The 27394-nt window shown below is 52.6% G+C and overlaps 4 protein-coding genes across 17 annotated transcripts in view; 2 read left to right on the top strand and 2 right to left on the bottom strand.

The window, feature by feature from the left end:
- TESK2 (testis associated actin remodelling kinase 2) overlaps positions 1-12579 on the top strand; it is a 144266-nt gene extending 131687 nt beyond the window's left edge. For all 6 annotated transcript variants that reach the window (XM_041738221.1, XM_041738219.1, XM_041738218.1 and 3 more), the window contains 6 exons: positions 8603-8685; positions 8892-8976; positions 9218-9301; positions 9497-9583; positions 10509-10626; positions 10903-12579. In XM_041738221.1, coding sequence (XP_041594155.1) covers positions 8603-8685; positions 8892-8976; positions 9218-9301; positions 9497-9583; positions 10509-10626; positions 10903-11627 — 1182 coding nt within the window. In that variant the 3' untranslated portion in view covers positions 11628-12579. The remainder of the gene's footprint in view (positions 1-8602; positions 8686-8891; positions 8977-9217; positions 9302-9496; positions 9584-10508; positions 10627-10902) is intronic.
- On the bottom strand, positions 12482-17424 carry TOE1 (target of EGR1, exonuclease). 2 transcript variants are annotated; one of them, XM_041738233.1, is made up of 8 exons: positions 16898-17424; positions 14965-15107; positions 14837-14877; positions 14611-14707; positions 14328-14486; positions 13829-14088; positions 13483-13642; positions 12482-13401 (listed from the first exon to the last, which is right to left on the bottom strand). In XM_041738233.1, the coding sequence occupies exons 2-8, from the start codon at positions 15019-15021 to the stop codon at positions 12781-12783; spliced, it is 1395 nt and encodes a 464-aa protein (XP_041594167.1). In that variant the 5' UTR covers positions 15022-15107; positions 16898-17424; the 3' UTR covers positions 12482-12780. The 2 variants fall into 2 exon arrangements, with proteins under 2 accessions (XP_041594167.1, XP_041594166.1); XM_041738232.1 differs by lacking the exon at positions 16898-17424 and adding an exon at positions 15788-15983.
- Positions 15971-24091, top strand: MUTYH (mutY DNA glycosylase). Of its 8 annotated transcripts, none has more exons than XM_041738228.1 (17): positions 15971-16093; positions 19465-19542; positions 19657-19777; positions 20333-20484; positions 20569-20608; positions 20731-20804; positions 20940-20981; positions 21052-21123; positions 21204-21317; positions 21403-21500; positions 21579-21723; positions 21803-21866; positions 22040-22231; positions 22333-22469; positions 22524-22706; positions 22892-22933; positions 23699-24091. In XM_041738228.1, exons 3-17 carry the CDS (start codon positions 19663-19665, stop codon positions 23828-23830), a joined length of 1602 nt encoding a protein of 533 aa, XP_041594162.1. In that variant the 5' UTR covers positions 15971-16093; positions 19465-19542; positions 19657-19662; the 3' UTR covers positions 23831-24091. The 8 variants fall into 8 exon arrangements, with proteins under 8 accessions (XP_041594162.1, XP_041594163.1, XP_041594161.1 ...); XM_041738229.1 differs by lacking the exon at positions 15971-16093 and adding an exon at positions 16101-16305; XM_041738227.1 differs by lacking the exon at positions 15971-16093 and adding an exon at positions 16101-16379 and having other exon boundaries at positions 20336-20484; positions 22554-22706.
- A 148-nt stretch (positions 24092-24239) lies between these two features.
- On the bottom strand, positions 24240-26543 carry HPDL (4-hydroxyphenylpyruvate dioxygenase like). Its single transcript, XM_041738234.1, has one exon. The coding sequence runs from the start codon at positions 26000-26002 to the stop codon at positions 24803-24805; it is 1200 nt and encodes a 399-aa protein (XP_041594168.1). The 5' UTR covers positions 26003-26543; the 3' UTR covers positions 24240-24802.
- Positions 26544-27394: the final 851 nt, after the last annotated feature.

The following is a 27394-nucleotide window of genomic DNA, read 5'->3' as shown; positions in this document are numbered from 1 at the left end:
TTGGTGCTTGACTCCGGTGTGAATGAGTGTTGCAGGAGCAGTTGACAAGGGAGGGTTAAGAGATTCCTGCCTATAGGAGTGGCGGTGGTCAAGCCAACTGGGAGCCTGTGGCTTAGAGCTCTCTCATGGCCTCCAGGAGCTATCTCTTAACTGAGAGCAAGAGTCCACTGGCTTGTCATTTGAGTGCAGGGCTTGAGGGGTCACGACGTACTGACCCATTTTATGCCCATTGGATTGAGTTTCTGCCCTTCTGCCAGTTTTTCTTTGGCATCAGCTAGTCTCTTGCTGTCCAAATTGCTCTGTGACCAGGTTAGAAAGGGGTTGCTTTTAGAGGAAGTTGGCCTTGCTACAAGGCAGGCACTTGAGGGCCAAGTGGCCCAGGACAGCACCGTGACAAGGCTTATATAAATAGTACTGTTTGATCATTGATGTGGGAACTATAAACCTCCTGATATGACTTCTGTGCAAGAGCAGATTTAAAGTCTAGGCAGGGCAGCCCAGGTGGCTCAGTGGTTTAGCGCCACCTTCAGCCCAGGGCGTGATCCTGGAGACCTGGGATTGAGTCCCGCGTCGGGCTCCCTGTGTGGAGCCTGCTTCTCCCTCTGCCTGTGTCTCTGCCTCTCTCTCTCTCTCTCTCTCTCTGTGTGTGTGTGTGTGTGTGTGTGTGTGTCTCTCATGAATAAATAAAATCTTAAAAAAAAGTCTTCTGGGGAGCTAGAGAGGAGTTTTGTCCTTGCCCAAGAATAGCTGTCATTTCATTTTTCATCCTGAACACCTACAGGTGCATACATACAGCCATGCATACACAGATTCCTGCACCCCTTCTGTCATGAATACAAAGTTTGCAGAGGTGACACAAGCAAACTGTACTCTCAGACCCAATAAGGCCTAGAACAGTAAGTCCTTGGCTACTTCACACTACAGTGGTTCCGGTGTTCCAAACAGCAGTACTCCCCCTAGCCATTGGTTTATAAACTACTACAGAGAAAAGAGCTTTGGGGAAGTGACTGTAGGGCCCCTGGGTGTGGCAGGGCCATTTGTAGTCATCTGCACTGTTACTGAAGCAGCATTAAGATGGCAAGTGGGGGCTCAACCAGGGTGTCTGACTCAAGTCATGATCTCATGGGTCATCAGATTGACCAGATGGTGAGAACAAATGACATGGCAACCTGAGGACAGGTTGGGAAGTGCACTATAAAGAATCTCAAGTTTGGGGGATCCCTGGGTGGCTCAGCAGTTTGGTGCCTGCCTTCAGCCCAGAGCGTGACCCTGGAGACCCGGGATCGAGTCCTGCATCGGGCTCCCTGCATGGAGCCTACTTCTCCCTTTGCCTATGTCTCTGTCTTTCTCTTTCTCTGTGTCTCTCATGAATAAATAAATAAAATCTTAAAAAAAAAGAATCTCAAGTTCAAGAAAAACAAGTAGATTTTATAAGCCAGACTATCCAGTTGGAGAGACTATCCGTGTTCATTGCCTTTAAATCATCTCTGAACTTCTGGTAGTTTTCTCTGAATGTTTCAGCCTCATTGTAACGGTGTTGCAAGGATTAGGGAGAGAGTTGTATGTCCACACCAAAGCAGGCGCTCCTAGGAGACCTGTGTGGTGGTGACAGTGACCATAAGAATGAGAAGTCCCAAGGGATAAATAAAGCTAAAAGGACAGAATAGGGCTTTGAAGTTTCCAAATGGTCTCATTGCCAACTTTGAATCTGAGTTTGTTTTTTGTGGTTTTTTGGTTTTTGTTTTTTTGAATCTGAGTTTGATTTCTTTAAGGACTGTAAGAGGTTTACTTCTATTTTCGTAGTGTACACCTCATACTGTGTGATCTGTTATGCTGTGTCTCCCACGAGTATGCAAGTTTCTCAAATGCACTTCTTCCTCACCTTTGTATTCCTAGTACCTAGCAGAGAGCCTGCCAGGGCAGAGACTTCCTGGCCTTCTTTCAGAGAATGCAGTTGATAGCACAGAGGCCAAAACATCTGCTTGAGAACTTAGATTTTGAGTCCTAAATCCAGTTTGTCCCACTTCTCCAAATGACTTGAGGGCTCTTGGGACCATACTATGCCCAGTCTGTAAGGTAGGTTCTGTCCTTGACTTCACAGGAGCTATCAACCTGGGCTTCTCAGATCAGAGATGACAGGAGGGACTTACAGTAGTGAAACATGTTCGGGTGGGTAAGCGAGGGCAGAGAGAAGCAGATACTTTTTCCACGTGATCCTGAGCCTTATAGTAGAGGCAAAAAGGATCCCTAATTTCCTATCAGAGTGACTCCTAAAAATAGTGTTACCTTTGCAGGATTCACATGTCAATGGTCGCTGCCACGCTACTTTCAGGAGTGAAAAGTCGGGTCACCTTGGTGGCTCAGCAGTTGAGCATCTGCCTTTGGCTCGGGACGTGATCCCGGGGTCCTGGGATCAAGTCCTGAATTGGGCTCCCTGCATGGAGCCTGCTTCTCTAGGAGTATGGATTATGAATTGTTACCTCTATTCTTGGTTATTGGGTTTTGATTTTTGGTTTTTCATGGACTCCAAAGAGGCGACTCTGGTGATTGTACCAGAGTGAAAAGCTCATTCAGCTATGGTCTTAGGCTATACCACACATTTAGGGAGGGGGAAATGCCAATCTTCAGAGACGGAAGAGAGCATGAATTAGGAACAGAGTTGAATGCTGGACAGATGTAGATATAAGAGTGTTTTTTTTTTTTTTTTTTTTTTTTAGGGTTTTATTTGTTTATTTGACAGCACAAGCAGGGAGAACAGGAGAGGGAGAATCAGGCTCCCTGAGCAGGGAGCCTGATGTGGGGCTCCATCCAGGACCCAGGCTCAGGACCTGAGCTGAAAGGAAGTGCTTAACTGACTGAGCCACCTAGATGCCCCTCTTTTTTGTTTGTTTGTTTTATAATGAGAACTCTCAATAGCTTTTTGGAACCATTCATATTGTGCTATTAGAAAAAATAGTATTGGGGACACCTGGGTGGCTCAGTGGTTGAGCGTCTGTCTTTGGCTCAGGGTGTGATCCCGGGATTCCAGGATCAAGTCCTGCATCAGGCTCCCCGTGAGGAGCCTGCTTCTCCCTCTGCCTATGTCTCTGCCTCTCTCTCTCATGAATGAATGAAGAAAGAAAGAAAACATAGTATGGCAGACATGGAAATTACTGGAACCCAGTCTTTACCATCGATGGGCTCTAGTTAGAGTCCAGAGTTAGTCTAGTTGGAGAGACAGTTATGTGAAGATTACTACATAAGAGCTGTGGTAAAGATATAGGATCACAGGGTGGGATAGATGGCAAGGGATGGGACACATTGCAGCAAACCAGATAATCTTTTAAGAGACTTAAACCATAGCAGCCTCTGGAGCATTTAGGAGGGGAGGGCATTTCAGTCTCTGATCTCCTTGTGCTGTGAAAAGAACCTCTTAACCTTTCTTGAGATGTAGAATCAATACTTCTCTCTGATCCTAACTGGATTTACGGAGTGGATTGGTTGAGGGTGAGGGGAAAGAGGTAATGGCACATCAAAAGCCATTTTGTTGTTGTTGCAGAGATTCCTTTAGCTTGGAAGTAACATTAACAAATGGACTTGGCATTTCTCTACCCAGGTGGTTTTATTCAGTGCTAATACTGACTGTGCTGCTGTCCTAGGAGACCTAGGAACTGGTCTCAGGTGTCTACTCAGGCCCAGTTTTGAAGGATTTGTGTTGGCTTCCAGAAATGCATTCATGGCCATCCTTTTGAGTCTCTTGTCAGCTCAGTTCCCACAAGTGGAGAGTTGAATGTATGTTTAGTGTATGCCTTTGACACATGTGAAAAGAAGCCCAATTGTTTCAATTATCTACCCAAATTTCATATAACAAACTTTTGCTAAGCCCTTTCTGTGTGTGTCTGTGCAGGTTTGAGACACAGAGATGAATGGGATCATTCTGTCACTGAAGAGGCAAACACAGAAGTCTCCCTGCTATAGTGTGAAGAATTATAATAGGGCAGAGGACACAGAGGAATGAGAGCCAGGCAGCAGTAGTGCCTAGGCTCCTTTTTGAACCTGAAAATTAGGAACCTCTCACTTCAGGGAAGTCTGTTTGAGCCTCTGTTATGTATGCTGCTTACTCTAGGCAAGGATTTTTTTTTTTTTTTTTTTTTAAAGAAGGAGCGAGTAGGGGAGTGAGGGAGAGAGAGAGAATCTTAAGTAGGCTCCATGCCCAGCATGATGCCTGACCTGGGGCTTGATCTCAGAACCCTGAGATCATGACCCCGAAAGCAAGTTGGACACTTAACTGAGCCACCCAGGTGCCCCAAGTACACTTTTGAATAAAGCATTCTTCATTTTCTATGTAATGGACCTTGTACCCCACACAGCCTGAAAATTGGTCTGGCTTCTTCAGAACCCCACAGTGGTCTGAGCTTCATATTTTGTACTCTGTAGCCACATAGTCTGTACTGGGGCCATGTCCAGGTTGGATGAGAAATGTAAGCCTTGTTCTAGATGCCTTTGGAATAGCCAGCATTTGAGCTAGTGACTGGGGTCCCAAATGCAGGGGTCTTGGTATTGCACACAGTGCTGCCTTCCCCCTGGGCCTGCCCCTGCTGCTGTATTAAAACTACACTGCTCCTGCCATAGCTTTGCTGTCCCCAGGGGAAAGCTTTTCAGCCTCTTTCTGGAGAAGGCAGAGTCATGTGAGAACCCTTTAGAATTAGGAGACCTGGGACTTTACCACTTAGAGCTGTAAGTTTCATTTTTCTTCTCTTAAATGGAAAAATCTCAGATCTGCACACCTGACAATGTTGTTCTGAAGAACCATTGGGATTGTGTTTGTGAAGGATGTTTTGTAATTCTTAGGGTGCCGTATAGATAGAAGTGGGCAATCTCTCTCACGCAGGGGGCTAGGAAGTATTCTCTGGGCCATCTCCCTCTTAAGACATCACCGCATTCCTAAAGCTTATGGTCTATGGCCATTGGAGACATTATGCAAACACTTTCAAACCACATGGTAGATGCTAAGGTTACAGAGAGGACAATGCATAGGATGCTTTTTATAAAGGTATTTAACCCTAATGAGGGTTAAATATGAGCAGGCTTCTTGCAGGAGATGGTGGCTGAGCTGAATCTTGAAAATGGAATTCCACTTATTAGTAAGTTGTGTGTGTGCACGCACATGCATGTGCACATACTAGGGGTCTTGTGGGGGGGGGCTTTTAAATAGGGGAGTAACACAGATTTACATTTTACTAAGGTCATGCTGGCAGGAATGAGGAAGGTGGATTATGGAGATCAAGCCTGGACCAAGCCAGACAGACCAGTTAGAAGAGCATTGTTATATTCAAGGGAAGAATGAGGAGGACCTAGACTAACGCAACGGTAGTGGGGATGAAGAGGGAGGGGCTGATTTGAAAAATATTTAGAAGCTAACTTAGTTGGAATTAAGAGTAAAAAATCGGGGATCCCTGGGTGGCGCAGCGGTTTGGTGCCTGCCTTTGGCCCAGGGCGCGATCCTGGAGACCCGGGATCGAATCCCACATCGGGCTCCCGGTGCATGGAGCCTGCTTCTCCCTCTGCCTGTGTCTCTGCCTCTCTCTCTCTCTGTGACTATCATAAATTTAAAAAAAAAAAAAAAAAAAGTAAAAAATCTAGGGTGAATCCCAGGTTGCTAGCTTAGCAAACTGGGTAGAAAATGGCAATATCAGCTGACCTAGAAATACAGCTGGAGCTTTAGATTTTGAGGGGAAAAGGTTCATGTTTGTTCAGGTTTGCATGTATGGAGTTCCATATGGGTAATCCAGGAGATGTCCAGAAATGGACTGGATATGCAAATCTGAAGCTAGAGGAAAAAGGTTAGGTGTGAGGATATATATTTGGGAGGCATCAGCACAAATGGAGCCCGAGAGATGTAGGCCCAAGATAGAACCCTGAGAGCATCAGGTGGGGAGAGCCTGCAGAGTAGCCAGAGCTAGAGAAGGGAGTCTAGAACTGTAGTGTCACAGAAGCCAGGGGAGAAGAATCGAAAGGGAACAGGAATAGCCTCTAGCTTCTAATACCTGGTCTCTTAGCTCCAGGACCACAACTGATTATTTGCTGCATGCCCCAATTTTTTTTTTTTTAGATTTTATTTATTTATTAGAGAGAGAGAGAGAGAGAGAGAGAGAGAGAGAGAGAGAGAACATGGACAGGGACAGAAGGAGAGGGAGAAGTAGATTCCCTCCCAGGACCCTGGGATCATGACCTGAGCTGAAGGCAGACGCTTAACCCAGGTGCCCTGCAAGCCCAGTATTAATATGATTCCTGAATCACATATAAATGTGTTGAAAGAAGTAATTAGCAGTATTAACAGCAGAAAGCTCAAATATATAAGGACTAATTTTGTCTATTGAACTTAATGCCATAGAAGTCTTTGGTATCCTCTGTAAGAACTCTCAGCAGAAACCCATGAGGAGGGTAGCCCTGGTGGCTCAGCGGTTTAGCACTGCCTTCGGCCCAGGCCCAGGGTGTGATCCTGGAAACCTGGGATCGAATCCTATATCAGGCTCCTTGCATGGAGCCTGCTTCTCCCAATGCCTGTATCTTTGCCTCCCCCTCACTGTGTCTCTTGTGAATAAACAAACAAAATCTTAAAAAAAAAAAAAAACTCATGAGGAATGAGTGGGAGATAAGGAAGTAAAAACAGCCAAGTGTGGCCAGTCAAACCTCACTAGCCTAGACTCCATTAAGGGCAGGCTGGGAGTTTGTGGAAAATCCCACAGGGGCTAGTCCATCAGGGTCCCTCCCCATTTTCCTTGTCACCTCAGATACAGACTCCTAAGTTTGGCTCTTTGGGTTTGCAGTATCCCATCTTTGTCTTTGGCGCTGATGCCCAGCTGTTGGCTCTGAGAAACTGCAAGAGGGGCAATGGTCACTCTCCAGACCAGAGGCAAACTGGGTAGCCTTGTCCCATACTGTGGGGCCGCGATCATCCCTGCCTTAGCCCTTTCTCAGCTGTTCAGAGAAACTCCTGGGAGGCCACTGACCCCTACATGGGTGGTTTGCAGTGAGCGGACAGATGCCTGTGAACATGAAGCTGGGCAGAACTGCACAGCTTCAACAAGGCCAGTGCACTGTGGCCATGTTCTGGTCCTTATCTGCTCCTGGGCTGAATCGACACGGCTGTTTCTGGGGGCTAGAAAGCAAATAGTAAGTAGGACTTTAGACTGAGCCTTGGAGCCGGGGCCTGAGTTGTTGGTGAAAACGGAGGAGGGGAAAAAAATAGGCGACAGATCTGAGGTGCCAGGGCCTCAGAAGCCTGTGCGCTACAGCCTGGGCTTTGGCCAGCTGGCCTAGGGCCCTCCTACCCTTTAGGAGGTCCAGGGGTGCTGAGCCCGCACGGCTTGGTGGGAGGGCCAAAGCCAGGACAAGCACAAGGGCAGCCCTGCTTGGAAGGCAGGGATGGTGCGTGTCTACCTGGGACCCAGGGGAAGATGAAACCATAGGCTCCTTCCAGCCCAGGGAGAGCATAGCATGATCACGTCGAGGCCAAAGGGAATGATTAGTACCTGAGGTGAAAGAAGCAGGAGATAACATGGCATTGCCTTGGCAACCGCACGCCAAGCCTGGTGGGGAGGAGGGAGGGCAGGTTTTGGCCAGCCAGGGCTGGCTCAGAGATGTCCCTGAGCCAAGGATCCCTACTTTCTCCTGTGTCTGGAGGAAGGGGGTGGACGGAGGTGTAGGGCTATTTTGAACGCAGTTTGGGGAGAGCTGGTTGCTGCCTTGTGTTTATTTGCGCGTCATTTGGATTCATCCTTTCCCCGGGAACTGCAGCATTTGTTTCAGGCGCACATGCTGAGCCCCCCTCAGGAGTTGAGGGCTGTACGGAGGGAAGGCCTGAACCGAAACGGCTCTCTGCTAGGCTGTGGGAAGAAGTGGCAGAGAGGAGGTTTTAACTCCTGGGGAGAGAGAGAGGGCAGAGAGAGCAGAGTGGAAAGCTCACTTACCTTAAACACATAAAATCTTCTGAAGTGAAAAGGACAGCTGGGAGAACATTCCAAAGGAAGGGAACAGTATAAGCAAAGACAAAAGCTTGAGGGAGCTGTTCAGGCTCCAAGCTTGTCTACAAGTCTGGGTGGCGATGTGCGCATGGGACGGCAGGGGTGGGATAGGTAGTTGGCTAGGGCCAAGACTGTAACGGCAGAGAGGAAGCTGGCTGTGGTCCCGTGGGCAGTGAAGGGGGGATGCAGGCCTGAGCGCTTCCTCTGCTTCAGGTCAGGCTGGCCTCTGGGTGTCTGCATTCTGAGGACGGGAGGCGCTGGAGAGCCTGTCTCCCCCACTAGACTGTAAGCGCCAAGAGGACAAAGCTGTCTGTTCACAGAGGTACCTCTGGCACAGAGCCATGCTTAGGGTCATAGAAAGCCAAGATAGATAGTTGTTGAGGCACATGAGTCTTCGGGCAGCCCCCTGAGATCCAGGCCTAGGCCATCTCATGTCGCTGACAGGGACCCCAAGTCTGACCACTATGGTCAGCCTGAGAGTGTGTTTCACCAAGGAGGAGAGGCCAAGGTGCCCTATGGCAGGGAGGGGTGGTGGTAACCCTGTGGTGGGCTGGTCCCCCTTCTGAGCGCGTTGTCTTCTTCTTTGGGACCCCTAGAACTGCCTGATAAAGAGGGATGAGAATGGTTACTCTGCAGTGGTAGCTGACTTTGGCCTGGCTGAGAAGATTCCTGATGTCAGGTGGGTAGCCCTCATAGGTACTGGGGTCACAGAAGGGACTGAAGCAAAGGGAAAACTCCAGCTTCCTGCCCAGAGGCCAGAACTTGGTCACTGCTCAATCTCAGCTCCCTAAATGTGGTCAGTGTTAGTGCCTGTCCTTCAGGGAGAAGAATTCCCAGGGGTAAGCTCATTTTCCATATAATCTCCCCTCTACCCCCACCCCACAGCATGGGGAATGAGAAACTGGCCGTGGTGGGCTCACCCTTTTGGATGGCACCTGAGGTTCTCCGAGATGAGCCCTACAATGAAAAGGTGAGTCTGGGGACCCGGGGGCCTGGTTCTTTTAGAATCTACTCTTGGCCTAGCGTGTCCAGGATCACCCTATATATTCTGGGTGAGGATCTATGTCCTGCTAAGAGCAGAGCTGGTACTTAGCATCTGCCCAGTAAGTGAACTGAATGAAACACAGACAGTAGGGCTCAGGCCTGGGCTGGTGGACTTGAGGGGCCTCTCACCCCAATAAGAAGGAAACTGAGGTCTCACTATCCACCAGGCCGACGTATTCTCTTATGGTATCATCCTCTGTGAGATCATCGCCCGCATCCAGGCTGATCCGGACTATCTTCCCCGCACAGAGGTGAGCTGCAGGCAGAGGGGGCAGTGCCACTGGATGGGGCTGGTTTTGAAGCTATGGACCTGGGGTGGAGTTGCTGGAACTGTGTGTGTGGTTACTTCTTGGGGCAATTCTTAGCCTCTCCCAAGCAGGCCAGTATGGGTTGAGGGGATTACTGACCGGTCTGCCATGTCCCCTCCCTCCATTGCGCATCCACAGAACTTCGGGCTAGACTATGACGCTTTCCAGCATATGGTGGGAGACTGTCCCCCGGACTTTCTGCAGCTCACCTTCAACTGCTGTAATGTGAGTGTCTCCCTCCCCTCCTCCCAGCTTCGGTCAGGGGCTGACGGAACCCTTTTCATCTGGCTAGGACTGCAGGGAAAGGCTGCTAATTAATTAGCTTCAAGAGGAGCCTCATTTTCACTGATGAATGGCAGTGCCCACGCCCCTCCTCCAGCCTGACAGACTGTCCGGAGCCCTGGACCAAGAAAAGGAAAACTGCTCTGTATTACACAGTCCTCAGCCTGCAGGGTAGACTCCCCGCCTCTTGGATACTGATAGAGCTCTGGTCAGATTTCAGTTGGACTTTGGGTCCAGCTGGTCTTAAGGCCCATGGGAAGAGCTTTTGTTAGCCTTCATTTTATACAGCTCTGGGGCTGGACCTACCTGTTACGACCAAGGGGTAGCTGGGCTTTGTCCAGGAAGCTCCCAGAAACATGAGCAATGGAACACAAGCAGAGAACAAACCAGTGTAAGCGTACCCATTTGGATGGTTCTGTGCCCATGAAGGGTGTAAGACACATACAGAAAGGGTGCTGATGGGGGAGGGTATGAGACAATAGCATCTTCCCTGACCTCAGCTCTGGGAATCACCCTCACGATCTGGGACCTTCAGAAAAGATCTCTTAGCTGCGTATCTGAGTCTTTTTTTTTTTTTTTTAAAGGTATTTTTTATTTATTTATTTATGATAGTCACAGAGAGAGAGAGAGAGAGAGGCAGAGACACAGGCAGAGGGAGAAGCAGGCTCCATGCACAGGGAGCCCGATGTGGGACTCGATCCCGGGTCTCCAGGATCGCGCCCTGGGCCAAAGGCAGGCGCCAAACCGCTACGCCACCCAGGGATCCCTGCGTATCTGAGTCTTAAAAGATACCAGAAACAGACTCAAATGCCATCCTTGGGGTGGAAGATAAGAGGGCAGGGCTAATGGCTGGTGTGGATAACCACAGATGGACCCCAAACTGCGCCCAACCTTCGCGGAGATTGGGAAGACCCTGGAGGAAATCCTGAGCCATTTACAGGAAGAAGAGCTGCAGACAGACAGGAAGCTGCAGCCCACAGCTAAGGGTAAGAAATCCGACCAGAGTGTTCCACCTGCCCCAAGGGAGGGAATGAGGATGTGGAGCCTTCCTCTCTAGGGCTCATTGCAGGATCCCGTGTCCAGAAGAAGGGCAGAGGGGCAGGAGACGATGGGAAAAGTAGTGGACTTGGCATATTATGACTTGGCATATCGCCTCCCTTTAAGTTTGTTTTTTTCATCAGTGCAACACTTTGTGGCACAAGGTGCTGCTTCTGTTTGTTAGGACGACTAACGTAATCCTGATTTGACTGCTTGTTTCTCAGGACTCTTGGAGAAAGGACCTGGGGTGAAGCGACTGAGCACACTGGATGACAAAATACCTCCCAAATCTCCACGCCCAAGACGTACTATCTGGTTATCCCGAAGCCAGTCTGACATCTTCTCCCGTAAGCCCTTGCGTACAGTGAACGTCTTGGACCCATACTACCGGCCACAACAAGGTGGTGCTGCCCATACCCCCAAAGTCAACCCTTTCAGTGCTCGCCAGGACCTCAAGGGTGGCAAGATCAAGTTCTTTGACCTGCCCAGCAAGTCGGTCATCTCCCTGGTATTTGACCTGGATGCACCAGGGCCCGGAACTCTGCCCGTGGCTGACTGGCAGGAGCCCCTGGCCCCACCTGCTCGCGGGTGGCGTTCTTTGCCCGGCTCACCAGAGTTCTTACATCAAGAGGCCTGTCCATTTGTGGGCCGAGAAGAATCACTATCTGATGGGCCCCCACCACGCCTCAATAGTCTCAAGTACAGAGTGAGAGAGATCCCACCATTCCGAGCATCTGCCCTACCAGCTGCTTTAGCTCATGAAGCTATGGACTGCTCCAGTCCCCAGGAAGAAAATGGTTTCGGGCCCAGGCCCCGGGGTGCCAGTCCATGCCTTGCAGGTGCCTCTGAGGAAATGGAGGTAGAAGAAGAAAGGCCGAGAGGCTTGGCTCCAGTCCCCTTCTGTGTCTCAGGCATGGGCCTGAAACCCCAGGGAGAACACGATGGGTGAGGGGGATTAATCCCCAGCTCACCTGGAAGTGGACCTTCAGTTGAAGCCACAGGGCTCCCCTGGCGCACAGCCTGGACTCTTCCCTGCGGCCTCAGAGCAGGCAGGCTAAGCTACGCCAGGCTCAATCTGGGGGCTCCAAGTGCCCAATGGCTGTGTGTGAGAGGGGAGGCAATGGTGGAAGGCCTTCCTAGTTAGGGCCAACAGCCGATATCAAGGTTCTGGAAGCTAGCAAGGAGCTCTGGCTCCCACAGGACTCCCAGTGCACCTCCCAGACAGGACCAGAGGACTCCTAGTTCTAGCTTGAGCTGGCAGGCAGCTAATACCCCAGGTTCTTCTCCCACCCCAGGTCTGTCTTTTGCCCTTTCCTGGGTCATATAAGCTTCTGGATGGAACCTTGGAGCTAACCAGGAAGCCATAAAGGGCATGGCTATTTCTCAGACCTGAAGACCGGGGAGCTTCTTGCCACTATGTTTAAGACACTTGAATAATTGCTGTTTGCACTTACTGCACAGCCAGACCACAGCACTACATTTCTATGCAAGGGTGAGGCAGCGTGGTGGTCATGGCTCTTAGCTAACCTATTCAGAGATCTTTTCCAGTCAATTAATCTATTTTCATATTTATGAAGGAGTCTTAATGTTCTGCCCCATAAGACTTTCAGCCTTGTGGTTGGGAGTGGGGCTGGTTTTGTAGGCCTCAGGGTCTGCTCTATGTACTTGTCAACATGTGATACACCCAGTTGGTTAAATGGTTTATCCATGGACTGATTTTCTTCCCCTCCTGCTGTGGCTGGAGCTATGGGAACAGTCTGTCCTTACAGAGCCGCAATAAGAAATAACCAAAGATGAAGCTGGTCAAATATTTTCATAACTTGTTTCTGTTGATTTTTTGGTAATACTTTTTCCTAAGACACTTTCAGATTTAAAAATAAATAAAGTCTATGTTACAGGTGCTGGCCAGCCTCCTTGTGTATACCCTGGTTCCTCAGCCTCTAGGGGAACGGGAAGGTCCACAAGTGGTGCAGCAGTGTCTCTGCCAGGACTGCCCCCCTCTGTAGAAGGTGGGAGTAGGACATTCACAGCCTAGAGGGACCCAGACACCTCTGTTCCACTCAGTTCTCCTCCCAGGCCTTGAGTCCTAGGCAGAAGCTGGGTCAGCTGTTGCCCCAAGCCAGCTTCATCTTCTGATTGTGGGCTTTGGAGGAACGGGAAAACTGGCTCTTGGCCACCGTGAGGGGGACAGCTTTGCCACTCAGGTATACCTTGTTGTGGCATTCAGGTAGCCAGGGTCCAGAGCTACAGGGCTGGGGTCCCTGGCTCACTCCCACATAGGCCATCACGTAACCTGTCATAAAGGCATCAAAACCCGCCCGATGCAATCCGTCCCCAGGCACTGGGTGAGGACTGGCTTGACTCTCTGGTGCTTCTGAGGTAGCCGTATCAGCTGTTTCCAGCCCTGCGACTCTAATGCCCATCTCCAAGTCATTTTTGTGCGCTCGCTCCAAGCCAGGCTGGCTCCTACTCTCATCCTCAGCCACCTCCTGCTCAATTTCTTCAGCTTTGAGGCCATCCCCACAGACCTGTTTCACGGGAGGACCATCCTCATTCTCCTCAGAGGTCTGTTTCCCGGGCAGGCCCAACAAAGCCCTCCGCCTTTTTTCCCTACGTCGCCGCCGTCGCCGCTTGTCCTCCACCACAGCCTCATCAGTATCAATGATGAGGTCAATATCATGGGACCGAGGACACTGTGGTCCCAGGGGACACCAACCATAGGCCTAGAGGCAGGAAAGAGGCTGAGAGAGGGGTTCCAGGCATCAGAACCTCCCCTTCCCCAAGAAATGGGTGGGTGCTCTCACCGAAAAGTTGTCACAGACGCTGGTGGAATGAGGACGGTGGGTTGCAGGGGGCATGCAGCAGCGGTAGTCAATGTGAGCCCTCATGCTAGGAGGATAGCTGCAGAACTCCAGGCTGAGGTGTGGGCTGCCGGCTGCCCGCTGCTTCCCGTTTTCCCGCTCACTGAAACAGCGGAAGAAGGTATTGGTCCACTAGCATATAAACTCCATAAGGGTTTTGGTCAGTTTTGCTCACTGCTGAATCCTCAGCACCTAAAACAGTGCCTGGCACACAGTAGGCACTCAGTAAATACCTTAGGTCCATAAAACAGGCTTGTCCCAGCCCCCGCCCCCTCGACCAGTTCCTCACCATTTCCGGAAAGCATACTCTAGATAAGAGGCCACGAAGCGCGCATGAAACTCAGCAGCGTATTTGGTGTCATAAATGCCGGCTGGGAACATTTCACACAGGTCAGCAGTGAAGGTTCCCAAACTCTCAGGCAGGTGTGCGTAGAAGTTCTGGTACAGGAACACCAAGTCTATGAGGCCGTTGTGCAGCACCAGGGGCCGGCGGGCCCGGATCAGCTCCAGGAACAGCGTCCTGACTGACTGGCTCTGACTCTCATCGCCCTGGGTGGAAGGAAAGGGGTCAGCGGAAGGGCAGTCCCGGAGGGGCCTCTTCTCGGGGCCCTTCTCCCTGGCTCCCCTACCTGGAAAGCTCTCCCTCCCTGCTCTACCCAGGGCCGGATTCCCGTGGGTCACGCTGGTTTCCCCAGCCCCCTAGGGACTTCCCATACTTCGCAGGCGCCCGGCCTAGGGCAAGAGGGGGTGAAGTCACAGAAGGGGCAGGCTCAAGGCTGGAGACCTACCTTGTCATTGCCCTTGTGGTAAGGGATCCCTTGAGCATACTGGCGGTTGAAGTTGAAGCCATGCTGTACTAAGAACTGCACAGACTTTGGCTCTATCACATACTCCTCCATGCACAGCAGTGTCAAATTGAACACCTGAGCCAGGTAGGAGTGTTCGCCCTGAGAGAAAAAGGATCCACTACCTCAGGATTTGGGATAAAAACACCCCTAGCCTGATGCTCCCCAGGACCTCAACCCTCCTCCCCTCAGCCACAGCAGGGACAGGAACGAGAGCAGCCTGTACCTTGTCTGGCTGCTGCTTGAAGCAGGCGAGGCCCAGGGAGAGAACAGAACGGGTTCTGGCAGCATGACACACGGACTTGTAACGTTCCTCGATGCACCTTGGGGTTGGGTTTAGGGGTGGCTATGGCTGGGAGTCAGCCCTCAAACCCCCCAGGCCTGGGACCGCTACTCCAGGGGAGGTCTGCCCCTCCTGCCAAGGCTGGCACTAAGGTCAGGCGTATACTTACTGGTTCAGCAAACTCTTCCTGTCACCAAGCCCACTCAGTTCCTATGAGCGCGTGAAGGGAGAGTCTGCGTTAGGTTCCCGGCGCCAGCCCTTTCCCAACTACCCACTGTCCCCATCCCCACCCCTCACCGTGTCCACGGCCACAAAGCTAGCAGTCTTTAGGGCCAGCAGGAGCGATGGCCACATCTCCTTGAAGTTGTCACTCTGCACATCCACCACGGGGACCTGGGCTACTGGCTCCTCCCCAGACTTGGTGCTCTTGCCCACGCCACCTGAGGGCAAGGAGAGCGACGGGTGTGGAGGCTCAGGAGGGGCCCGGGGAAACAGACACCAAGCAGGCCATGGCCGGGGCAGGGACGCTCGGGGGCAGTTTCGCTGAGGCCAGAGATGGCAACTCTGCCCTCCGAGCCTTTGTGTCCCACAGACCTCGGAATGAGCCGTGCACTGAATCTGGGGAGACAGAGGGCGCCTGCATCTTCCCGTGGCTTATGTGAAGCTTTGGGAAGAGGACTTCTCCCCTCAGCCTCACAATCTTTAGAAGAGGAAGGCCGGACTAGACGATCCGGGAGGTGGTTTTCCCACATCCCGCGGGAAACCTTTCGCAGGGCTTGAGGAGTGCGACTCTAACACCCCACACAGCTCCACAGTACTGTTCCCACGGCGCCCCAGTTCCTCGCACCCAGGCTCCCAATTCGTCCCACTGGCTCCGGCCCCCGACCCCCACCTGCTCCACTTAACGCAACCGCGGGCTCTAGACTACACCTCCCGACACGCTCCCACCAAGCCAGGCTTTCGCCGCGGAGGCGCGGTGGCCACCGGGAATTGTGGTCTCGTGGCTGGTTCAGAAGGAACGCGCTAGTCCTTCTGAACGTGGAGGTCGGTTTCTAGAGCCAAGAGCCCGAGGCCTTCCCTTCTCCGGGCGCACGGGGGCTTAAGGCGGGAAGCCACTCACCGTCAGGGACCGCTGGGGCCGAGGCCGCGGCACCGTCGCCGTCGGCGGCCATGACACGGCGCGCCCCTCGCCGAGCAGCCGGGGGTACGCGGCGCTTCCGCCTCCGCTCTCCGCGCGGCTCCCGCGGTCGGGCAGGGACGGGGCGGGGCCTCACCCTCGGAATCGCCGCGTCGCCCGCCACTCGGACTTCCGCTCGCACGTCCCGGGGCGGCGCGGAGGAGGCGGGGCGGCGCGCTCCGGGGCCTATCGGCCGGGGCCACGCCCCCCGGGGTGCGGCGGCGCGGCGCGCGGGAGACCGAGCGGGAGGTAATTCCCGGCGGGAGCATGGGCTGCCTTTCCGCTCCCGGGTCCTCCGCGCGGCCGGGGGTGGGGGCCCCGGGCCCCAGGGGCGGTGAGGCCGCGCGGCCCGGGGGCGTAGGCCAATCCACTGGGAGGATGCGACCTCACCTCCAGGAAGTGAGAAGGGGAGGACTCGGGCTGCCAGAGGGGCAGAACCCCCGACCGGCAGGGAAGCCTTGGTAATCCCGGCGGCTGATAACCGGGACTTGAATTAATGCTCCGGCAAGTGGGGACGGCGAGGAGGGGACAAATTGTAAGCCCCGAGGAGGTGTAAGTTCACCTAGAGGGTGATCGCACTTGACTCCTGGTACCGTGGGAGACGTTCTTTGTCAGGGGCTCCAGCTCCCATCCTCTCCACCCACCAAGGAGCCTCAACCCCTTATCCTTGGCTATTCACTGTGCTATTCACTGTTCGTAGCTCCATCTTCAGCCTTTCTCTCCACGGAGTCTTTTTCATTGTTCGGGTTTCTCCCATTTTATTTAATTTTTTTAAAATAATTTTTTAACTTTTATTTATTTGTGATAGTCACACAGTGAGAGAGAGAGAGAGGCCGAGACATAGGCAGAGGGAGAAGCAGGCTCCATGCACCGGGAGCCCGACGTGGGATTCGATCCTGGGTCTCCAGGTTCGCGCCCTGGGCCAAAAAGCAGGCGCCAAACCGCTGCGCCACCCAGGGATCCCAGGGGTTTCTCCCATTTTAAAGAAGGAAAACCTCTTACTATCTCTTATCTGGTTAATTAACTTAACAGTTCTTGTTGTATACAACTTACCTGGGCCAGTGCTCCGCTCTAGGGACTCTACTGTCAGTTTATGGAGTTTTGTAGCCAAGTCGGGGAAGTGGATACTGATCAAAGAAACAAAATGTGAAATTACAATTAGTATAAGAGGAAGAATGGAGAATTACACAAGAGGGTAAGATTTGGGGAGGGGGTGCTGATTTGGACATTTAAGTCAAGACCTGAAAGAATGAGTAACTGTTAGATGAAGCACAGAGTATGAGCTGTCCAAATAGAGGGAACGGATTTGGTGGTCAAGGTGGGTAGACATGTGGGGAGATTGACGCAACTATTTAGGCAAATAGGGCTGGAGCACAGTGAGTGAGGGGATGAGGCAGGTGGGGATCTTTGGACCCTACACAACTATATTAAGAGGACTGGGTTCTCAGAGCAATGGATGTGATAGCCAAGGTCCTCCAGTGGCTCACAATGCACTTAGTGATCCTGTGGGCCCTACTTTCTTTACTTCTGACCTCATCTACTACTCCTCCTTCTTTGGCCACCATTTGAACCACACTGGCTTCCTTATTATTCTGCAAACACACCAGGCACTTTCCTTAGGGCTATTGCACTAGCTCTTCTTTAGGATGCCTTTGGCTAACTCCTTCAGTTGCCTTAAATCATTGATCAGGTATCAGGTATCACTTTAATAAGGCCCACCTTGACTGTGTGGTTTTATTTATTTTATTTAAATATATATATATATATATATATATATATATATATATATATATATATATTTTTTTTTTTTTTTTTTAATGGGAGACAGAGAGAGAGGCAGGGAGCCTGATGTGTGACTCAATCCCGGGTCTCCAGGATAATGCCCTGAGCCAAAAACAGACGCTCAACCACTGAGCCACCCAGGCGTCCCAACCATGTGCTTTTAAATTGCAACATTCTGGGGCGTCTGGATGGCTCAGTTGGTTAAGCATCTGCCTTTGGCTCAGGTCCTGATCCTTGGGTCCTGGGATTGAGTCCTCCGGTGGGCTCCGTGCTCAGCAGGGAGTCTGCTTCTCCTCTCCCCACCTCCGCCCCACCCCCACTCATGCTCTCTTGCTCTCTCTCTAATAAATAAATAAAAAATCTTAAAAAAAAATAAATTTGCAACATTCCACCATCACCACTCCTTTTCCCCTTAACCCACCCTACATTTCCTCTTTATGCTAGTACGTATCACTCAATATCCTGTATAATTTGCTTATTATTGTTTGCCACCACCCCCCCATTAGAATATAAGTTCCACAAGAACAGGAACCTCTGGTGTGTTATTTACTGAAGTATTCCAAGTATTTAAAACTGCTCGGCACATAGGCACTACATAAAAATTTACTCAGTGGGGCAGCCTGGGTGGCTCAGCGGTTTAGCGCCGCCTTTGGCCCAGGGCGTGATCCTGGAGACCTGGGATCTAGTCCCATGTCGGGCTCCCTGCATGGAGCCTGCTTGCTCTGCCTGTGTCTCTGCCTCTCTCTGTGTCTCTCATGAATAAATAAATAAAATCTTAAAAAAAAATTTATTCAGTGAATTAGTGGGAAGCTATTGAAGGTTTTAAGTAAGAAAGTAACATCATGTCTTAAAAGGCTGCTTTACTCTGGAGAATGGATTGTAGAATGAATTATGGTGTTAGTTTTATGAAGGGAGTTTGGCTATGAAGAAGAGAGTGGGTTTTGTAAAAAGGATTGAGGAGCAAGACCTTGAGCTCAGTCAAGTTAGGAGAGACCATTCTTTCATATAATGAGGAGAAGGAGAATGCAGGTAAGTGCAGTGTAAATTTGTACATTCATTTTTTTTCTCTGAAGGAGGAGGCAAGCTCTTGATGAAAATGGGGTGAAGTCAAGTTTGAAGGAAAGAGTTTGAACCAGGGGCTCGGTAGGGACTGTAGTGTGGTACAGCACAGGAGTGCAGTCTCTGGAGGCAGACCTTTTGGGTTTGGGTGGACAAGTTGCTTAATCTCTACAAGCCTGAATTTCCTCATAATTAAAATAGAGGTAATATTAGCATATACTTAACGGAGTTGTCTGGAGGTTGAGTGAGAATTTGGTAAAACTCTTAGCATAGGGTCTGGCATGTAGTAAGCCCTCACTGGCTGTTAGCTCTGTTCGAGAAAAGGGCACCAAAAGAACAGTGAGGGAACAGTGAAGATCAATCAGATACATTTCTCATTACCAGGGGGCAGCCAGCTTTGGTTTACTAGATCAAGGAAAGATTAGGAAAAAAAAAAAAGATTAGGAATAAAAATAGCACATCTCCTCCCACCACCACCCCAACTTGCCATCTGCTCTCAGGCAAATCTTTTCCCATCTTTGACCCTTGGAAACCTTTCTGTAGAATGGAAGTTTGAATGCATGATAGTTCAAGGCTGTTTCATTGCAAATATCCTACATCTCTAAGCAGATAAACTTCCTACCCGCCCCATGCTTCTGGACACACCTAATAAACCCCTCTCCACACACACAGTCACAGTGAGCATCTGAGACACACAGGTGCTCCCACACAGGACCCAGCCCAGCCCTGGCCTCTTATCTTGTGTCTCCAAGATTATGCTAATATTGGTCCCTCTGAAGTCACTTGCAGAAACTCAGCCTGAATGGTCCTACCTCAGTGCGCAGCCGGCCAAGAGCAAACTCCTGAGCCTCTGGAGAGTGAGTAAAGCTAGCCACCCTATAATGAATGTTATAGAAAGGGAGGTGGCTGTACCCACTGTGGGGCCCTAAGATTCAGCCTCATTGTGACTACTTTGGGCCTTTCTCTTCTAGGCTATCATGAAGAAGCCACAAGCAGCTGTGAGAAGTCGTCTTAGGAAGCAGGCATCCAGGCAAGAGGGAAGGGAGAAACGTGTCCTCAGCAGCAGCCAGGTCAAGCCTTCTACCGCTGCAGGTGAGGAGCTTGGTCCTAGTCAAAGATGAAGGTGCTGGTTTCATTGGCCATGAGGGGAGGGAGATTCAGGCTGGGAAGGAAGCGTGGTATGTGTCAGGGCCTGAAGGAACTAATTAAGGATCTAATTCTGACTTTGCTCTATAACTTTGGGATAATTGCTCTGAATGGCTGCTTTCCTACCAGTGAAATGGAGCAATTGTTTGTGCATTTCCTTCCTCATGTGGCTTTCATGGGATCAAATGAGTTTATGAGCCTGAATATGTTTTATAAGTGGAAAAGCCCTGCACAGGTATACATTATGCTTAGCTGAAACTGTTGGGCTTTCATAGTGACCCAGAGGCAAAGGAGGCAGCAGAACCACCCTGGGAAAGTTCAGACCAGAAATCCGGCTATGGTAACACACCACTGGAGAATTCTGGTCTGACTCCAAGTCCAAGGCCTAAGCAAGGGGTTGGGGCTGGGGGAAGCTCTCAGTGGGAGAGCAGGCCGCAGTGCCCTGGGCAGTTGGTATACAGCCTGTGCAGGGGCAATGCCTGAGTCTCCTGAGGCCCCCAGCAGGCTTGGCCAAACGGCAGGAGGAGGCGGCATGGCAGGCCTCTGTCTCCTCATACCATCTGTTCAGAGACACAGCCGAGGTCATGGCCTTTCGGGAGAACCTACTGAACTGGTACGACCGAGAGAAGCGGAACCTGCCCTGGAGAAGGCTGGTAAGCAGGCGACAGGACAGTGTGGTGGGAGGTCGGTGCCCAGCTCTCTCCATCCTGACTCTTCATCTGGGATTGCGTTGGCAGGCAGAGGGTGAGGTGGATCTGGACAGGCGGGCGTACGCTGGTGAGTGCATCTCTTGGGAGTGAGGCTGCTTTGCCCAGATGCCCACTGGTCTGGGGCCCAGGGGCTGTGTGCTGAGAGCAGGGGAGCTCCGCAGCGCCCTCATGCCAACCCCTCTCCCCCAGTGTGGGTCTCAGAGGTCATGCTGCAGCAGACCCAGGTCGCAACGGTGATCGACTATTATACTCGATGGATGCAGGTGACTTTAGGGAAGGAAGGGGAGGTCATGAGCCAGACCCCATAGAGAGCCTAGCCTTTGGGGTGGGGTAAAAAAGGCTTCCTTTACCTCCCTCAACCTTGGTCTCACTTCTTTTTGATCACCTTGGAGCTGTAGAAGTGGCCAACGCTGCAGGACCTAGCCAGTGCTTCCCTGGAGGTAAGAGCCCGGGGTAGGGGGAATGGGACAATGGGGGACTGACCACTGATCCCTCTGATCTCACCCACAGGAGGTGAACCAGCTCTGGGCTGGCCTGGGTTACTACTCTCGAGGCCGGCGGCTGCAGCAAGGAGCTCGGAAGGTAAGGGAGTCACAAGGTTAAAGGGGTGAGCCCCAGGACCTCAGGTGTCTCATAACCTGGAGCCTTCCCACCCCAACCAGGTGGTAGAGGAGCTAGGGGGCCATGTGCCACATACAGCAGAGTCCCTGCAGCGGCTCCTGCCTGGCGTGGGGCGGTACACAGCAGGAGCCATTGCCTCCATTGCCTTTGGACAGGTGAGCCCATAGCCCACCCCCACATTGTGTGTGCCCACCCCCCTTCCTCCCAGACCAGGCTGACTCCTGGGTTCCTCTATGCCAGGCAACCGGTGTGGTAGATGGGAACGTAATACGGGTGCTATGCCGTGTCAGAGCCATTGGTGCTGATTCCAGCAGCACCCTTGTCTCCCAGCATCTCTGGTAGGATATCGGGGTCATGGGAAGACTGGGAAGGGTGTCTCCAAAGGGTCTTTGGTTCACAGCAGTGTTTCCTTATAGGGGCTTAGCCCAGCAGCTGGTAGACCCAGCCCGGCCCGGGGATTTTAACCAGGCAGCCATGGAGCTGGGGGCCCTAGTGTGCACCCCACAGCACCCGCGCTGCAGCCAGTGCCCTGTGCGGAGCCTGTGCCGGGCACACCAGAAGGTGAGCCATCTGGGGAAGGGGCAGGCAGGGCTCCTAGAGGGCGACCCCTACCCCATGACATCTGCCTTATGCCTCTTAGGTGGAACGGGGAAAGCTCTTAGCCTCCCAGAGCCTGCCAGGCAGCCCCGACGTGGAGGAGTGTGGTAAGTGCCAGCCCCAGCCTGTACTGCGCCATCCAGGAGCTGCTGCTGGAAGCCTCATTCCAGTTTATCCTGGCAACCTGAATAAGATTCTGCAGAGCCGGGCCATGGCCTCTCTCTGGGCTTGGCACCAAAGCTCACCTGCCTGAGTGGCGCTTGCGGATCTCTCTTTCCAGCTTCCAGCACTGAACAGTGCCAGCTGTGTGCGCATCCCACAGAGCCCTGGGACCAGACCCTGGGAGTGACCAACTTTCCCAGGAAGGCCAGCCGCAGGCCCCCCAGGGAGGAGCGCTCTGCCATTTGTGTTCTAGAGCAGCCCAGGGCCCCTGGGGGTCCTCAAATTCTGCTGGTGCAGAGGCCCAGTTCAGGTACCTAGATCCTCGGAGTGAGGGCAGTGGCCTGAACTATAAGGGAGAAATGGAGGAGTCAGCAGCTAAGTTCTGACCACCATGTCTGTGCTTTCCCTCAGGTTTGCTGGCAGGACTGTGGGAGTTCCCATCAGTGACCGCAGAGGCCTCAGGGCGATGTCAGCGTGAGGCCCTGCTGCAGGAACTGCAGAGTTGGGCTGGGCCCCTCCCAGCCTCCCACCTCCAGCACCTTGGGCAGGTGAGTGAGCAGTGGGAGGGGCAGGAGTGATGGCTTGTGTGGGCACATCCATAGGCCTGTTTCAGCCCCTTGACCCTCCTCCAGGTGGTCCACACCTTCTCTCACATCAAGCTAACATATCAAGTATACGGTCTGGCCCTGGAAGGACAGACCCCGGTGACCATTGTACCACCTGGCGCACGCTGGCTGACCCGGGAGGAGTTTCACACTGCAGCTGTCTCCACCGCTATGAAAAAGGCACTGTTTGTGTTGTCTTTGTTGTACTTTTTGGTGTTTCTTGTCTATTCTATGTGAACCTGTTACCATGTAAACAGGAGGAAAAAAAGCATGTTTTAAACAGATGTACAGGGCCATGAAGTTGAGGAGAGACCTCTTTGGGGGGAAAGGTGCCAGCCCTGCACTCTCCCCCTTTCCTTGCCTAGGTGTTCCGTGTGTACGAGGGCCAACAGCCAGGGATCTGCAAGGTGAGTCTCTTGGCCCTCACCCAGCCTTCTTTCCCCAGGCCCGAATCCTTCGGTTTTCAGTGAGTTAAACAGTACATGTTTGGGGGAACATTATCCACTCCAGACTTCACCATGGGGAGAGGAATAGTTCTTCCTTGGAGACTTTATAGCCTGGAGTCCAGGGTGGAGAGGGAATAAGAACAAATGATGGAGACAACAGGTCACAGGTGTGTGAAATGCTTGTAGTAGGTTTTGTGGTTTATGAGGTGGAGAGTTTTCAGTTCTGTCTGGGAGGCAAGGATCAGAAAAGGCTGCTTAGAAGCAGCAGCTGGTAGGTAATCTCAGTCTAAGAAATGAATCATTGTCTTCAGGTTTGGGAGGGGAATTAGCAATAAGAATGTTCACACTGGGCCCAAGAGTAGTGTGAGCAAAGGTGGCATAATGCAGTTGCAGTGTGCAAGGAGCTGTAAATATTTGATGAGCAGGGCCCGCACAGACCAGGTAGGGCTATGAACACCAGGCTAGTAAAGCATTTTTAGTGGAGAGAGGAGTCAGATTTGTATGTTAGTTAATTACCTTGGGCTGACACTTAAAGAGTCGATCGAAGAGGTAGATACTAGATTAGAAGCTTTACAACAACAACAACAAAAAAAAAAAAAAAAAAAAAAAAAGAAGCTTTACAACATTCAGGCTAGAACGGGAGCTGTATTAGTGGAATGGAGAGGGAGCTGAAGGAGAGGACTCCCTGCTGCCCCCTAAGTGCCTCCTTCCTTTGGCTTCGCACAGGGTTCCAAGAGATCCCAAGTGTCTACTCCATCCAGCCGGAAAAAGCCCAGCCCTGGCCAGCAACTCCTGGATAGTTTCTTTCGGCCTCTCATCCCTACGGATTCATCCAACCTCAACAGTATGGCCCAGTGACATCTCTAGAAGCCCCCATTTCCTGAGAATCCTGGGTTTTTGGTTTTGTTTTGTTTCTAATTTTATTTGACAGAGCATAAGCAAGAGGAGCAGCAGATGGAGAGGGAGAAGCAGGCTCTCTGCTGAGTAGAGAGCCCAATGCAGAGCTCAATCACAGGACCCTGGGATCATGACCTGAGCTGAAGGCAGATGCCTAACCAAATGAGCCACCCAGCAGCCCTTGAGTCCCGTTTTTTAATAAAGCGCTTATTTTTATAGTCATTTTGGAGACTTTCACCCTCTCCCTAGCCTTCTCATTCTTCTCTGGGGGACCTAGAAAGTGGTAAAGTCCTGCTTGGTGCTGACTTCCATTGCCGAGGGCTCCCAGCCAGCCCTGGGCCAATGGAGGAAGGAGTTCTGTTCAGAGTGATCTGTCTTCCTCCAGCCCCTAGGTGAGAGGGAGAGAGCAGCTGCAGGGGCCCCCTGCCAGTGGCTGACACCCAACACCCTTGGTCTACGTCTCTGGTCAGCTGATTTGCTCCAAATGGTATTGTCCTACAGCAGGTGGTTGGGCTCAGCCCTGACCCAGTCCCTCCCCACCTGTAAAGGCTGCTCCCTAGGGAGAAGGGAAACGAGAGGATTTGCTCTGTCTTAAATTCCTACCTCAAATACTAAATTTACTTCTGTATTGTTTCATACGTAGTGCAACAATACAGCAAATCACGGGGTTAATCATAAAATTGGGGGTAGGGTACAGGGAAATGGGATCAGAGAAGGTCACAAAGATGGTTCAAAAGTATTGGTAAGTTCTATTTCCTAATTATGTAATGCCTTTATTATTCTTTATATCTTGCATATATATTAGTAATAGACTAATAAGAATATTTCATAGTTAAAAAAAAATCCCACCTCTTTGGACCCTAGTGAGAGCTTCACGTTCTGGAATGTACCGAAGAAATGGCGGCCACACCTGGCCTGTAGGGACAAAGCCCTTCACTCCAAGCCTTTGCAGGTGTTTCTTAGTTCCAGCTGGCCCTGTGCTCCAGGACAGGAGGCTGAGCCCAGCCCCCACCTTCTGGCTTCCTGATCCCTGGCGGCTTGCTCCTCCTGCACAGACTGCCACAGGGCCCGGATGTTGCCCTGGCCGAAGCCTGTGGCCCCCTGCCTCTGAATTAGCTCCAGAAAGAAAGTGTCCTCTGGAAAGAGAGACTTGGTGAAGACCTGAAGTAGAAACTTGCCATCCTCGCCATCCAGCAGGATCCCCCATCGGGCCAGCAGGCTAGGCTCATGCCCTGCAGCTAGGATCTGCCGTTCCTTGCCGGGCTGTTGGTAGTACGCCTCAGGAGGGGCGAGGAGCTGGCCCCCAGCCACTGCTACCCCCTCAGTGGCTTCTACGATGTTGGGCGTGTACAGCCCCACGTGCTGCAGCCCTGGTCCCCTGTGCCGGGCCAGGAACTGCTCCACCTGGTCCTGTCCACTAGAAGCCCCCGGTAGGGTCTCCACCAGCACGAGGGTGGGGACAGCACTGCCCGGTGGGCTCTGCAGGGCCGTGAGCTTCAGTCCCCCTAGCCCAGATCCTGCTGTCACCTCGAGGCCCACCTCGGGATCCTCATCTGGACTCAGCGGCAGGTGGCGGAAGCCTAGACAGTGGCGGAACCAGCGCATCAGTGGGGGGGAGCTGCCAGGGGTGCAGGCCAGGGTCAGGTGGTCCACGTGGCTGACCCAGCCCGGGCCGGCTGCAGAGGGCACGGACTGGAATCCTGGCAGGAAAGGCCCTTGGAAGCCGGCACGCTCCACGAGTGTCAGGCTGAGGTTGCCGGCGGGCGGGCTGACCACGGCGTAGGTGGCTGTGCCCTGCGCATCCTTCACGCTGACCGGGGGCACCGGCACGCTGCAGCCCCGCGAGACCAACGCCCGGGCGGCGGCACCCGCATCCGCCACGTCGAAGCACAGGTTGGTGGCGCTGGGCACCGCATGACGCGGGTCCAGGCCGTACAGCGGCTGCCGCGGCCCTGCGCCCTCGTTCACCAAGAAGACCGCGTCGCCGCTGCGCAGGGCCAGCTGCCGCCAGCCTTCTGCTTCCCGCACCGCCAGGGGCTGGAACCCGAAGAGCCGCCGCAGGTCGCGGGCGAGGCGCTGCCCCGCGGGCACGTGGAAGGCAACGTGGCACAGGCGACGGGCGTGCGCGGCCATGGCGGCCGGGATGGTGACCCTGGCTTGGCCTTCCCCCGGGGCCGCTCACCTGTGTTCAGGACTCGCGGACTCCGTCCGGCTTTGTCGTCGGGAGCCTGTGGAGTCCAGTTTTGCCCACAGAGCGCGTCCCTCGCTCTTTTCCGAGAAGTCACGGACGCACCCTGAGAGGCCCCTGGTTCTCTCGGGGACGCCGTCCCGCTCCCCCAGCTGCGGTGGGGCCGCCCGGGCTGCTGGGGCGCTGCAAACCACGTGGAGCCGGGCGGGGGCAGAGCCTGGAGGGGGCGGAGCCTGGGGGGCGGAGCCTGGAGGGCGGTGCCAGCGCCGCGGCACAGCCCCACCCACCCAGGTCCCGGCGCCCAGGCTGCGGCGAGGGCACGGTGCTGCCCTTTCCCGGAGCCTCTGGCTGGGCCATGCCCGAGGGCACTGGGCCGCCCTTCTCCTCCCACCCCGGGGAGCTCACAGTAGCTGCCTTCACGCGGTGCCAGGCGCCGGGCTTTCTCTCACCCCCCCTAACCTTAGAGCCGAGGGAGCCAACCCCAGCTGGGGGAGGACCCAGAATTCCTACCCCCTCCCACCCTCGCCCCCACCCTCTGCACGGAATTTATCAATGTTGTGTTTTAGCTTAAAAAACGCTAGAAAATTTTGCCTTTGAGTCATAATGTTCCTTTAAAACTCTAAAAATTAGGGGATCCCTGGGTGGCGCAGCGGTTTGGCGCCTGCCTTTGGCCCAGGGCGCGATCCTGGAGACCCGGGATCGAATCCCATGTCGGGCTCCCGGTGCATGGAGCCTGCTTCTCCCTCTGCCTATGTCTCTGCCTCTCTCTCTCTCTGCGTGACTATCATAAATAAAAATTAAAAAAAAAAAAGACCACTGAGTATTACATCATTGATAGGTTCATTGGCAAGAGGAAGAAGGATGTGATGGAAGGACAGGGCTGAGAAAAAGATGTCCAGCTGTGTGTTCCGTCTTGCAGCCAGGAAGGCAGTACCCAGAAGCTGATCAGCAGTGGTAAAAGTCTACTCTGCAGACTAGTCAATTTGAGAACATGGGTTCCAAAAGCCAGGTAGACCTTGGGTTTGAAAACTACTTCCAGGGGCACCTGGGTGGTTGGTCAAGTGTTGCCTTCAGCTTGGGTCATGATCCCAGGTCCTGGGATTGAGCCCCCTGTCGGGCTACCCCACCCCTCATCCCCTCCCCAGCCAGCAAGGAGTCTGGTTCTCCCCGTCCCTCTGCCCCTGACTCATGCTCTCTCTCTAAGTAAATAAATAAAATCTTTAAAAACCACCGCAAAACAAAAGCAAACTCTACCTCCAGTATTTAGTAGCTGTATGACTTGGGGCAAGTTGCTTACTTTCTCTGAGCCTTAGTTTTCTCTTCTGTAAAAGTGGGAA

This window comes from Vulpes lagopus, chromosome 23 (genome assembly GCF_018345385.1).
Source record: "Vulpes lagopus strain Blue_001 chromosome 23, ASM1834538v1, whole genome shotgun sequence".
In the NCBI taxonomy this organism is placed as follows: Eukaryota; Metazoa; Chordata; class Mammalia; order Carnivora; family Canidae; genus Vulpes; species Vulpes lagopus.
Note: the sequence above shows the minus strand (reverse complement) of the source record. Positions and strands in the feature narration are given on the sequence as shown.

What these genes read in the sequence shown, in the direction of transcription:
- TOE1 (XM_041738232.1), bottom strand. Translation starts at nt 15,839, where the DNA reads ATGGCCGCCGACGGCGACGGTGCCGCGGCCTCGGCCCCAGCGGTCCCT. An exon ending in GCTTTGTGGCCGTGGACACG is followed by an intron (nt 14,878 to 14,964) that starts GTGAGGGGTGGG and finishes ACGCGCTCATAG; the next exon opens with GAACTGAGTGGGCTTGGTGA. An exon ending in GCGTCTGTGACAACTTTTCG is followed by an intron (nt 13,402 to 13,482) that starts GTGAGAGCACCC and finishes TCCTGCCTCTAG; the next exon opens with GCCTATGGTTGGTGTCCCCT.
- MUTYH (XM_041738224.1), top strand. Translation starts at nt 16,341, where the DNA reads ATGCTCCGGCAAGTGGGGACGGCGAGGAGGGGACAAATT. An exon ending in TGCAGCAAGGAGCTCGGAAG is followed by an intron (nt 21,124 to 21,203) that starts GTAAGGGAGTCA and finishes CACCCCAACCAG; the next exon opens with GTGGTAGAGGAGCTAGGGGG. An exon ending in CCTCCATTGCCTTTGGACAG is followed by an intron (nt 21,318 to 21,402) that starts GTGAGCCCATAG and finishes CCTCTATGCCAG; the next exon opens with GCAACCGGTGTGGTAGATGG.
- HPDL (XM_041738234.1), bottom strand. Translation starts at nt 26,002, where the DNA reads ATGGCCGCGCACGCCCGTCGCCTGTGCCACGTTGCCTTCCACGTGCCC.